The 13,597-nt window shown below is 40.8% G+C and overlaps 1 protein-coding gene and 1 long non-coding RNA gene across 2 annotated transcripts; both read left to right on the top strand.

Annotated features, from left to right (window-relative positions):
- Positions 1 to 329: 329 nt before the first annotated feature.
- nosip (nitric oxide synthase interacting protein) lies at positions 330 to 12,975 on the top strand. The gene is made up of 11 exons (XM_029437171.1): positions 330 to 474; positions 696 to 784; positions 1,808 to 1,913; positions 2,014 to 2,095; positions 2,932 to 3,067; positions 4,818 to 4,861; positions 10,796 to 10,927; positions 11,481 to 11,597; positions 11,818 to 11,888; positions 11,990 to 12,098; positions 12,445 to 12,975. The coding sequence occupies exons 2-11, from the start codon at positions 715 to 717 to the stop codon at positions 12,514 to 12,516; spliced, it is 939 nt and encodes a 312-aa protein (XP_029293031.1). The 5' UTR covers positions 330 to 474; positions 696 to 714; the 3' UTR covers positions 12,517 to 12,975.
- Positions 6,431 to 7,870, top strand: LOC115011899 (uncharacterized). Its single transcript, XR_003832614.1, has 3 exons — positions 6,431 to 6,684; positions 6,873 to 6,962; positions 7,765 to 7,870. It is a non-coding gene; the product is annotated as an uncharacterized LOC115011899 (long non-coding RNA).
- Positions 12,976 to 13,597: the final 622 nt, after the last annotated feature.

Here is a 13,597-nt window from a genome sequence, read left to right as displayed (position 1 = left end):
ACTCTGTCCCTTTAAAGGAAAAAGTAGAATAGAGAAATTAGTTCTATCAAGATTCAGTGTGAAATATAACGAAGAGAGTGTAAATTTGCAGAGTGCGGCTGGACGAGAATGGGATTCGGAAGGGATACTAGGAACTAATAAAGTGTGATTGTATAATAGAATATAGTTTCTTTTTTTTCTTCTCTCTTTTCTTATTACAGACTACCTGCTCTACATACTCCGGTACGGTAGGTGGCGGTTGGTATTGCAATCCAAGAATAAGAAGGAGGAGAAGGAAGCGGAAGCAGGACAAGAAGAAAGCCACGACAACGACGACGAAGAAGAAGAAGAAGAAGAAGAAGTAATAATAATAATCAGAATCATAGTAGCAGCAGTAGTAGTAGTAGTAGTAGAGTAGCAGCAGCAGCAGCAGCAGCAGCAGCAGCAGCAGCAGCAGCAGCAGTAGTGGTTGTTCGGCCGATGTTTTGGAGCTTGGTAAACTCACATTTCTTCCCGAACAGCATTGGTAATGACTTCGTTAAAAAGCTGTTCTTCAGCCACGGCTCGTGTTTTGTCTTTTTGTAATGTAACGTTTTCTGAATACATTCATTTGTGCTTATGTTCTGTATGCATACCTTTGACAGCTAATGTTAGCATAATAGCATCAATGCTCCCAGCTACGTTAACACCATATTTTTTTCTTTAAACACTTCTAGATAAGCACATTTAAGTACAATGACTCGCCATGGAAAGAACTGTACGGCCGGAGCTGTCTACACATACCACGAGAAAAAGAAAGATACAGGTGAGAACAGGTCAAATATGAAAACTGACTTCCAACACAGTTCCATACAAGTAATTGTCCTCTTCAAGGGATATCGATAATACACAGTATATAATTTGTGTGGACGAATTACTTATTATCAAGTGCGTCCCTCCTTTCTACAATAAGTCTGTAAGTGCCGCTCTAAAGAGCAGCACCAGTCTCATAAACACCCTTGCAGGTACAAACAAGATCCAAATTTCATTAAGATGCAGTGAAAGTTCACTCTTTTTCTCTAACTTGCTTTAAGGTAATTTAGACTCAGTGGAATTCCTTTTCTTTCTTTTCTCTTCTTTTCTTTTGATAGCAGGTGTGTCTGCAGGACAGATTGGTGTTTGGATTTCATGTTTCAGAGCAGAAACTCATCATTCTCATATATCAGTTAAGACAAACGCTGACTGTCATATATTGTGTGTTGCACAGTTTTTAGAAACGCCAAGGTCCTTTCCCTCAGAAAACAATACCTAACACAGTTCAGTCCTCTCTGTTTAAGATGCTGCTTCATCTGTCAGTATTGGGGCTTTCAAGCTGTCCAATTCTGCAGTGAAAGGAATGTACCTGACTTTTTCACCTAAGCTACCACAAGTCATTTCTGCTCGTAGAACGTCTGAATGCATACATATTTTCATGCATGATTTGTGTGATTGATCAAAATCACCAGAACCACAATGTTTGTGAAACAAATCTTGGATTCATGTTAACTTGTCCTGATAACACCAGAAACATCAGCTTGGCAACATTTTCAAACAAAGACTTAGATTTAGGAGACTTAGGAGTCAAATTAGTCTATTTTTTCCAGTTCGATGAATTAAAACAATGATACTTCAATTTGAAATATATTTAACGTCACATATTCCACAAATGTATTTTCCTGTAGATGGAACTCATTGCAGGCAGAAGAGAATATCCACATTGATTTACTTATTCTTGGACAACATTTTCTGTGTAATCTTCCTATCCAACATGCATGACATTAGCATGACATGTGCCTCTTCTCCTGCTCAGCGGCGTCTGGTTATGGAACACAGAGCATTCGACTAGGCAAAGATGCGATCAAAGACTTTGACTGCTGCTGCCTGTCCCTGCAGCCCTGTCAGGATCCTGTGGTGACGTATGTTTCTTTCTCCAACATACACACAAACATACTGCATAACACTAAAATGTGCCACGTATGTAAACAGCTTTTGTCTGGTTTCTGTTGCTGTTTACAGTCCAGATGGTTTCTTATATGAAAAACAGGCCATTCTTGAATATATTTTGCACCAGAAGACAGAAACTGCCAAAAAAATGAAGGTAAGCCCTGAACTTTGCTTTCTGACCACGTCCACACTTTGCCGTCCAACGACTTGTGTCCATACTATTGTTCCAGGTTGATTTTGTAGAGACCTGCGTCCACTGTGGAACAACCGAACAACAGAGGAATATCTTCATCTTCGCCCTCTTTTCATTTGGCAAATTACAAAAGTACATCACAGCCAGCCACTTTCAAAGAGTGTGCAATTATATTTTTCAGTTTCTCTTGTCAGTCAACAGTGAGTATAAAATAGTATTTAATCTAGTCTCATAAATACTACCTGTTGACAATCTGTTGTGTTCTGAGTGTGAAAGCGTTCCACAACATGAACATAACTCCAGATTAAAAGAAGCACCTCTGCTGTGTATTCGGCTGTATTGACATTCAAAATGATCGATCACAGAAAGTTTGTGGTGACAGAAAGTCACTCACTTTACTGGCACACAGCCCCTGACCATCACTGGGCAGCTTACGTCATTGCTCTGTTTATCCCATACACACTGCAACAAGATCTACACACTCTGGAGACCATTTCGGAAAAGCTCCATTTAGTTTGGTGAGAGACTGACGCCTATCAGTCAGTTAACTTCCACCAGGGAGTCTGTATTGATGGGTATATTGTTCATGTGCATGTTAAAGTTAAATGTTTTTAACTTTTAACAACACATGTTTGAGTTAAATGTCTTCTGTGTTTATAGACGTAAAAAACATTTTGTGGTTTTGTGTTACAAAAATTCTTCTGCTTCTTTCTGTAAAATATAGAAGTATTAATTAAAGGTGATTTCTCTGTTCTTTAATAGAAGGATGAGCAATCAGTTGTGTTTTCCTCCTTTAGGCTTATGAGAAGCAGAAGCAAGCACAGAAGAGCAACAGCCGACTTGAGTCCAAGTCAGTGGAAAGAGAAAGGGTGGAGAGGTTTAAAACCAGAGAGAACAGCATTGTGTCCAAACCCATCAACCCATTCACATCTGGTACGTGTCCGTGGCGTTTGCCTCCAGTATACCACGAGCCCTGTCTCAGACCTGGTGTTAACACGCGTCTTTTGTCATCCCATCATGAGTGGATAGCTCTAAAGCTCTTTGTGTCCGGTGTGAAGCACATTGTTTACAAAGACAGGCTTGACAAAGCACTAATTCAGGTTTTTTACAAATCTTTTGGCATTTAATAAGTTTATTGCAATTAAATAACAGCCAAATCTATATTTCTGTAGTAAACCAGATTAATCCATCCGACTAATGACTTGCTAGAGACAGTGAATACAGCTGAGTTCACTGAGCTGTGTGAGCCTCAGGTTGATGTTATGAACCCAGACATGACTGTGTTTGATTTACCAACGTATGTAGGACTTCCATTGCTGTACAACTCAGCAATAGTAGTTACTCGGCCATGGTTGATGAAATGTTGTTGTTTTTACATGGAGGTAAGCCCCGGGGCATCTAGCGTGAGTGAAGCGAGTGAAAAGAAATGATGCTGAGGTCAAACTCACACGAGTAATGCCAGGCAAAAATGAGCTTAACGTCCGGTGTGATTGCGGCATTAGTACGTCAGTTCACACCTGGCATTAGAATGCGTCTCCATAGGCATTAGAATGCGTCTCCATAGGCATTAAGACATTTTGTCGTATGCAAATTCATATATGACAAAATGTCTTAAGGATTTTCCAAATATGGAAAATTCTAAATTCTGACTGTTCTGTTAACTGCATTCCAAATGACAACAATAACCGGCAACGTTATCTTCACTTCACCTGTCTCCTCCGTTTTAGCAGCTCCACTGGAGAATGAATATGGGATCACAAGCATTTGTGGATCACCTCCCTCCTCAGTTATACACAGACGCGTCAATTGAGTAGGCCTTCAATGTGGAGGACGCATTCGCCAACACGCATGCAGCCACCTCTGAATGTGGTCTGAGCGAACGGGTCTGAATGCGTCCTCAATGCATGTTGGGTGCATTCACACCTGCACTTTGTGAACGGATCACAGAAGACAACTTTAAAAACAGGTCTGAATTTGGAAAAAGCAGTTAACCACATGGAAATGCTTGAAATGTCTGAGTCTCAGCCATGAAGCCTGCTCTGTCACTGATCCCTATATTGCGTTTGAATGAAGCTCAGACTCTTTAGTTTATGTAATTTGCAATTTTGTGGTCATAACACAAACAACAATGTAATAGAAAAAAACAAAACAAGTATAATGTTTTTGTTCAGTGGTTTACTGGGGTAATAAAATAACTGGAGGGCTGCCTTCTCACACATTGACAGTGCTTCTCTCACGCCACACGTCCAGTGAAAAAACAAATGTATAAATGATAGTATCGTGTGCGTAAAGAGGACACTGACGGACGAGACGGAGAGCACAGCAGCAGCTGAAATCTTTTAGTGTTCTCATCAGAATGACTCGGACTATGACCATGTCAAATTTACTGTCTCACTCCAAACTAAATTTAAACTGGCTGTGGCTGAAGTGCCAACAAAGCAGGACAAATGCAACACATCCTGCGGGTAAAAAATTGTTTTAGTTAAATGTACCAGTGCATGCACACAGGACAAAGTATTTAGAGCCCTGACAACCATGTCTTCATCTTCAAGGATTTAATATTGTTGTTTGGACAATAACTATTTTGTAGTTTTCCCAATTAATTGCTTTTAATATTTTGTAACTATTTGTGAAGGTAAATACATTTGCAATGTTAAGACCGTATAAACTGTTTTCCCATCAGGGCAGAACATAGGAAGTGAGAAGGGCAGGACAGACAGCAGCTCAGCTGAATCCTCCACTGCTGCTTCAGCTGCCACTTCCAGCCAGAGCCTGCCCTGTTTTTGGGTTCCCTCTCTGACACCAGTGTCCAAGCCCACCTTACTCAAGAAACCAGTGAGTTTCTTCTTCTACTATGTCAGATTGGGGCAGTGGTCACGGAAGCATTCATTGCCAGCAAGTTACATGTTTTTTCAATATGTTCAAAAGGAGATTGTATTCATAGAAGATGTAACTGATGTCTAGGTTGGTGTCATTAATTAATGCTTCAATCATGGTGTGTGTGTGTGTGTGTGTGTGTGGTGTGTGTGTGTTGTGTGTGTGTGTGTGTGTGTGTGTGTGTGTGTGTGTGTGTGTGTGCGTCCACACTTTGCCGTCCAACGACTTGTGTCCATACTATTGTTCCAGGTTGATTTTGTAGAGACCTGCGTCCACTGTGGAACAACCGAACAACAGAGGAATATCTTCATCTCGCCCTCTTTCATTTGGCAAATTACAAAAGTACATCACAGCCAGCACTTTCAAAGAGTGTGCAATTATATTTTTCAGTTTCTCTTGTCAGTCAACAGTGAGTATAAAATAGTATTTAATCTATCTCATAAATACTACCTGTTGACAATCTGTTGTGTTCTGAGTGTGAAAGCGTTCCACAACATGAACATAACTCCAGATTAAAGAGCACCTCTGCTGTGTATTCGGCTGTATTGACATTCAAAATGATCGATACAGAAAGTTTGTGGTGACAGAAAGTCACTCACTTTACTGGACACAGCCCCTGACCATCACTGGGCAGCTTACGTCATTGCTCTGTTTATCCCATACACACTGCAACAAGATCTACACACTCTGGAGACCATTTCGGAAAAGCTCCATTTAGTTTTGGTGAGAGACTGACGCCTATCAGTCAGTTAACTTCCACCAGGGAGTCTGTATGTGGGTCCAATTTTAAGACACATATGAGTTACAAAAAGTCTAGCATATATCAGGGGAAAAAATAGGTTTCGTACAATTTAGGAGTTTTGTTTAAGTGCATTCCCAGGGACACATATTTTGTCCTTTGGACAAAAGGACGCGATGAGTACCGTCACGTTTCAGAATTATGGCTTTGACTTGGTACTGAAGTATCGGTTCTCGTTTCCTATGTACAACACAGGGTTGTGCAGCGAAATGCAGTTACGAACCCCATTTTGCTACATAAAATTACAAAAAACAATGTTTGTGCTGGAATGTGGAGGATGAGTTCAGGAGTCCAACAGGTCCTGAAAGATACCACAGGGGTATTCAGTTGGTTGCAAACTACAACCACAACACTAGATGCCGCCGAATCCTACACTCTGTCCCTTTAAAGAAAAGTAGAATAGAGAAATTAGTTCTATTCAAGATTCAGTGTGAAATATAACGAAGAGAGTGTAAATTTGCAGAGTGCGGCCTGGACGAGAATGGGATTCGGAAGGGATACTAGGAAACTAATAAAGTGTGATGATTGTATAATAGAATATAGTTTCTTTTTTTTTCTTCTCTCTTTTCTTATTACAGACTACCTGCTCTACATACTCCGGTACGGTAGGTGGCGGTTGGTATTGCAATCCAAGAATAAGAAGGAGGAGAAGGAAGCGGAAGCAGGACAAGAAGAAAGCCACGACAACGACGACGAAGAAGAAGAAGAAGAAGAAGAAGTAATAATAATAATCAGAATCATAGTAGCAGCAGTAGTAGTAGTAGTAGTAGTAGTAGCAGCAGCAGTAGTAGGCTAGCAGCAGCAGCAGCAGTAGTGGTTGTTCGGCCGATGTTTTGGAGCTTGGTAAACTCACATTTCTTCCCGAACAGCATTGGTAATGACTCGTTTAAAAAGCTGTTCTTCAGCCACGGCTCGTGTTTTGTCTTTTTGTAATGTAACGTTTTCTGAATACATTCATTTGTGCTTATGTTCTGTATGCATACCTTTGACAGCTAATGTTAGCATAATAGCATCAATGCTCCCAGCTACGTAACACATATTTTTTTCTTTAAACACTTCTAGATAAGCACATTTAAGTACAATGACTCGCCATGGAAAGAACTGTACGGCCGGAGCTGTCTACACATACCACGAGAAAAAAGAAAGATACAGGTGAGAACAGGTCAAATATGAAAACTGACTTCCAACACAGTTCCATACAAGTAATTGTCCTCTTCAAGGGATATCGATAATACACAGTATATAATTTGTGTGGGACGAATTACTTATTATCAAGTGCGTCCCTCCTTTCTACAATAAGTCTGTAAGTGCCGCTCTAAAGAGCAGCACCAGTCTCATAAACACCCTTGCAGGTACAAACACGATCCAAATTTCATTAAGATGCAGTGAAAGTTCACTCTTTTTCTCTAACTTGCTTTAAGGTAATTTAGACTCAGTGGAATTTCCTTTTCTTTCTTTTCTCTTCTTTTCTTTTGATAGCAGGTGTGTCTGCAGGACAGATGTACCTGACTTTTTCACCTAAGCTACCACAAGTCATTTCTGCTCGCTAGAACGTCTGAATGCATACATATTTTCATGCATGATTTGTGTGATTGATCAAAATCACCAGAACCACAATGTTTGTGAAACAAATCTTGGATTCATGTTAACTTGTCCTGATAACACCAGAAACATCAGCTTGGCAACATTTTCAAACAAAGACTTAGATTTAGGAGACTTAGGAGTCAAATTAGTCTATTTTTTCCAGTTCGATGAATTAAAACAATGATACTTCAATTTGAAATATATTTAACGTCCACATATTCCACAAATGTATTTTCCTGTAGATGGAACTCATTGCAGGCAGAAGAGAATATCCACATTGATTTACTTATTCTTGGACAACATTTTCTGTGTAATCTTCCTATCCAACATGCATGACATTAGCATGACATGTGCCTCTTCTCCTGCTCAGCGGCGTCTGGTTATGGAACACAGAGCATTCGACTAGGCAAAGATGCGATCAAAGACTTTGACTGCTGCTGCCTGTCCCTGCAGCCCTGTCAGGATCCTGTGGTGACGTATGTTTCTTTCTCCAACATACACACAACATACTGCATAACACTAAAATGTGCCACGTATGTAAACAGCTTTTGTCTGGTTTTCTGTTGCTGTTTACAGTCCAGATGGTTTTCTTATATGAAAAACAGGCCATTCTTGAATATATTTTGCACCAGAAGACAGAAACTGCCAAAAAAATGAAGGTAAGCCCTGAACTTTGCTTTCTGACCACGTCCACACTTTGCCGTCCAACGACTTGTGTCCATACTATTGTTCCAGGTTGATTTTGTAGAGACCTGCGTCCACTGTGGAACAACCGAACAACAGAGGAATATCTTCATCTTCGCCCTCTTTTCATTTGGCAAATTACAAAAGTACATCACAGCCAGCCACTTTCAAAGAGTGTGCAATTATATTTTTCAGTTTCTCTTGTCAGTCAACAGTGAGTATAAAATAGTATTTAATCTAGTCTCATAAATACTACCTGTTGACAATCTGTTGTGTTCTGAGTGTGAAAGCGTTCCACAACATGAACATAACTCCAGATTAAAAGAAGCACCTCTGCTGTGTATTCGGCTGTATTGACATTCAAAATGATCGATCACAGAAAGTTTGTGGTGACAGAAAGTCACTCACTTTACTGGCACACAGCCCCTGACCATCACTGGGCAGCTTACGTCATTGCTCTGTTTATCCCATACACACTGCAACAAGATCTACACACTCTGGAGACCATTTCGGAAAAGCTCCATTTAGTTTGGTGAGAGACTGACGCCTATCAGTCAGTTAACTTCCACCAGGGAGTCTGTATTGATGGGTATATTGTTCATGTGCATGTTAAAGTTAAATGTTTTTAACTTTTAACAACACATGTTTGAGTTAAATGTCTTCTGTGTTTATAGACGTAAAAAACATTTTGTGGTTTTGTGTTACAAAAATTCTTCTGCTTCTTTCTGTAAAATATAGAAGTATTAATTAAAGGTGATTTCTCTGTTCTTTAATAGAAGGATGAGCAATCAGTTGTGTTTTCCTCCTTTAGGCTTATGAGAAGCAGAAGCAAGCACAGAAGAGCAACAGCCGACTTGAGTCCAAGTCAGTGGAAAGAGAAAGGGTGGAGAGGTTTAAACCAGAGAGAACAGCATTGTGTCCAAACCCATCAACCCATTCACATCTGGTACGTGTCCGTGGCGTTTGCCTCCAGTATACCACGAGCCCTGTCTCAGACCTGGTGTTAACACGCGTCTTTTGTCATCCCATCATGAGTGGATAGCTCTAAAGCTCTTTGTGTCCGGTGTGAAGCACATTGTTTACAAAGACAGGCTTGACAAAGCACTAATTCAGGTTTTTTACAAATCTTTTGGCATTTAATAAGTTTATTGCAATTAAATAACAGCCAAATCTATATTTCTGTAGTAAACCAGATTAATCCATCCGACTAATGACTTGCTAGAGACAGTGAATACAGCTGAGTTCACTGAGCTGTGTGAGCCTCAGGTTGATGTTATGAACCCAGACATGACTGTGTTTGATTTACCAACGTATGTAGGACTTCCATTGCTGTACAACTCAGCAATAGTAGTTACTCGGCCATGGTTGATGAAATGTTGTTGTTTTTACATGGAGGTAAGCCCCGGGGCATCTAGCGTGAGTGAAGCGAGTGAAAAGAAATGATGCTGAGGTCAAACTCACACGAGTAATGCCAGGCAAAAATGAGCTTAACGTCCGGTGTGATTGCGGCATTAGTACGTCAGTTCACACCTGGCATTAGAATGCGTCTCCATAGGCATTAGAATGCGTCTCCATAGGCATTAAGACATTTTGTCGTATGCAAATTCATATATGACAAAATGTCTTAAGGATTTTCCAAATATGGAAAATTCTAAATTCTGACTGTTCTGTTAACTGCATTCCAAATGACAACAATAACCGGCAACGTTATCTTCACTTCACCTGTCTCCTCCGTTTTAGCAGCTCCACTGGAGAATGAATATGGGATCACAAGCATTTGTGGATCACCTCCCTCCTCAGTTATACACAGACGCGTCAATTGAGTAGGCCTTCAATGTGGAGGACGCATTCGCCAACACGCATGCAGCCACCTCTGAATGTGGTCTGAGCGAACGGGTCTGAATGCGTCCTCAATGCATGTTGGGTGCATTCACACCTGCACTTTGTGAACGGATCACAGAAGACAACTTTAAAAACAGGTCTGAATTTGGAAAAAGCAGTTAACCACATGGAAATGCTTGAAATGTCTGAGTCTCAGCCATGAAGCCTGCTCTGTCACTGATCCCCTATATTGCGTTTGAATGAAGCTCAGACTCTTTAGTTTATGTAATTTGCAATTTTGTGGTCATAACACAAACAACAATGTAATAGAAAAAAACAAAACAAGTATAATGTTTTTGTTCAGTGGTTTTACTGGGGTAATAAAATAACTGGAGGGCTGCCTTCTCACACATTGACAGTGCTTCTCTCACGCCACACGTCCAGTGAAAAACAAATGTATAAATGATAGTATCGTGTGCGTAAAGAGGACACTGACGGACGAGACGGAGAGCACAGCAGCAGCTGAAATCTTTTAGTGTTCTCATCAGAATGACTCGGACTATGACCATGTCAAATTTACTGTCTCACTCCAAACTAAATTTAAACTGGCTGTGGCTGAAGTGCCAACAAAGCAGGACAAATGCAACACATCCTGCGGGTAAAAAATTGTTTTAGTTAAATGTACCAGTGCATGCACACAGGACAAAGTATTTAGAGCCCTGACAACCATGTCTTCATCTTCAAGGATTTAATATTGTTGTTTGGACAATAACTATTTTGTAGTTTTCCCAATTAATTGCTTTTAATATTTTGTAACTATTTGTGAAGGTAAATACATTTGCAATGTTAAGACCGTATAAACTGTTTTCCCATCAGGGCAGAACATAGGAAGTGAGAAGGGCAGGACAGACAGCAGCTCAGCTGAATCCTCCACTGCTGCTTCAGCTGCCACTTCCAGCCAGAGCCTGCCCTGTTTTTGGGTTCCCTCTCTGACACCAGTGTCCAAGCCCACCTTACTCAAGAAACCAGTGAGTTTCTTCTTCTACTATGTCAGATTGGGCAGTGGTCACGGAAGCATTCATTGCCAGCAAGTTACATGTTTTTTCAATATTTTCAAAAGGAGATTGTATTCATAGAAGATGTAACTGATGTCTAGGTTGGTGTCATTAATTAATGCTTCAATCATGGTGTGTGTGTGTGTGTGTGTGTGTGGTGTGTGTGTGTGTGTGTGTGTGTGTGTGTGTGTGTGTGTGTGTGTGTGTGGTGTGTGGTGTGTGTGTGTGTGTGTGTGTGTGTGTGTGTGTGTGTGTGTGTGTGTGTGTGTGTGAGTGAGAGAGACCAGGTTCACCTGTTATCTTTAAATGTCATGATATTCTCTCTGTTTATTTTGTGTATCTGTTTAATGTTGACACTGTTTTAAAGCAGAAGGCAGGTTGACCCTGGCTTGAAATCTGTCCTTGGCTGTCGCTGCACAATCAGCTTTTTTCCTGCCGGACTGAAGTAATATTATATGAAATGCAAGGTGCAGCTGAAACTTTTTTTAATTGCTCCCCCTTTCTCTCCTTCCCTAATGTCTGTCAGAGCAAGTCTGTGTTATGTCCCATGTCAGGACGGCCCATTAAGATGAATGAGCTTGTCACAGTGCGCTTCACCAGGCTGGACTCCAGCCTGGACCGAGTGGCCCTGCTCACCCGCCAGGTCAGTTTATTAGCACCATGACTCAAAAGTGGTCATCTTGATCATTTTATTCTGCAAAATGTCCAAAAAAGTTATTGTCTGACCAAAAAAGCCAATATATTGAGGATACGATGATGGAACACAGAGCAGCATCTCAGCGTCTCCATCACATTTGATAAAGCATGCAGTGACATCATGTCCTCTACACTATTGGTAGTATCATCATGTCTTGTCTCTTCAGGACAGGTATGTGTGTGCGGTAACCAGAGACGTCCTGGGCAACAGTGTTCCCTGTGCTGTTCTGCGACCCTCGTGAGTGTCAACATGTCTACCTTCTCTCTGACACCCAGATTCATACTTGTTCTCTGGGAGGACCTTGAGGGGATAACTGACACTCTCTGTCCTGTGTCCAGGGGTACTGTGGTGACTCAGGAGTGTGTGGAGAAGTTGATCAAGAAGGATATGTTGGACCCTGTGAATGGAGATAAACTGTCCGACAGAGACATCATCCCGCTGCAGAGGGTATGTGTGTACTTATGTATCGGGGGGGGGGGGGGGTTTGTTGGATTTAATAATCTCCGGGGGGAGCTAAATGCTAAAACATGCACTTATGACTCGAAGCAAACTTGTTCTATTCTGACTCATTTCTTTCTTTTTATTATTATGACTTAATTCTTGAAAACTCTAATTATTATTTCTTTCTGCCTCAAAATGTTGCCAGGTGAGACATCAGTAATGGCTCACTCTCTGAAACCCCTATTACAGCAGCACTCCTGCAGGCTCATGCAGAAACAGGATTTACTAATGTCTCCAAACTGTACTCTGATGTTAACTTGTCAGTGTTAAAGTGATGCTGATGTTCTGACAGGGAGGAACCGGCTTCGCTGCCTCGGGGGTTGACCTCCGTGCCAAAGAGGCTCGTCCAGTGATGCAAGTTTGAGAGTGAGGGCAATGATTCTATGTGCACCCTCATTACTGAGTGTTAAAGGGTGATATATTTTTGTGATGGACTCCTTCTTCCAGTGTGTCAACAACTTTAACTTGTTTTGATAGCCATTGTTGTTTTCTGGCTTATTTTTCTTGTTCCTGTAGGTGATTTTTCTTCCATCACAGATGATTAAATAATGGATTCCCAATTCCCTCCTGAATTAGTTTATTTTAAAGAAGTGGATTTTGCGTTTGTGTTTATATAAGACAGAATTATTCCATTCATTCTACAGAACTGATCATTGGCAGAAGATTTTCTCCTCTAAAGCTGTTGGTTATAAACCTTCCTTTATGTCCTGATGATGAGATGTTAGTTTAAGCTGCTCAGCTGTCAAATCTGATGTTCAGGGCCATGCCAGTGATTACTTCATGTTTCAGGCACTAGTTCCCATTAAAGTGAATATTAGTCATTGTTTGTCTGTCTGGTGTATTTTAGACTTCTAAATCTTTGTATACCTTTGACTGCATATTACTTTATTTTTGACCGAACGTAAGTAGAACGATGTCAGCTGTTAAGGATCATTTCAAGAAAGAACCTCAAACATATGGAAATAGTTTTTATTGTATGTAGTTTCAGAGATAAAATTCAGTATCCATATACAGCGTCAGACAAGTTCCAGTGTTTCTCTAAACATGTAGCTGGTAAGGCCTCCTCTTAGCAGGGCTGCAATGCCACTTTCTGAATCCAAACTGCTCTTATTGGTCAGTTGGAGGTTGTTATTTATTAAAAGCTAGATATATTTGCAAAACACCATCCCTCCTGTGCTGTGGTACACCGTTCACAGTTCATCGTGCTCGTCCACCCTCATGCCTCCATAGTCGGTGATGGTGCTGGTCATAATGTAGTCCATCTTGTCAAGCATCTCAGAAAGTGTCAGACGGCCATCCTGACGAACAGACGATAGGGAAGGATAGAATATGGATATAAATGCATACGTTTTTTTTATGCCATGGAAGGGTGACAAACCCTGCGAGGCTAGAGGGAAAAACTACAATAGGTCGAAACGTGTATAGTCAATATGTTCCTGAGGACG

The sequence above is a fragment of the Cottoperca gobio genome, chromosome 8 (genome assembly GCF_900634415.1).
Source record: "Cottoperca gobio chromosome 8, fCotGob3.1, whole genome shotgun sequence".
Taxonomy (NCBI): Eukaryota; Metazoa; Chordata; class Actinopteri; order Perciformes; family Bovichtidae; genus Cottoperca; species Cottoperca gobio.
Note: the sequence above shows the minus strand (reverse complement) of the source record. Positions and strands in the feature narration are given on the sequence as shown.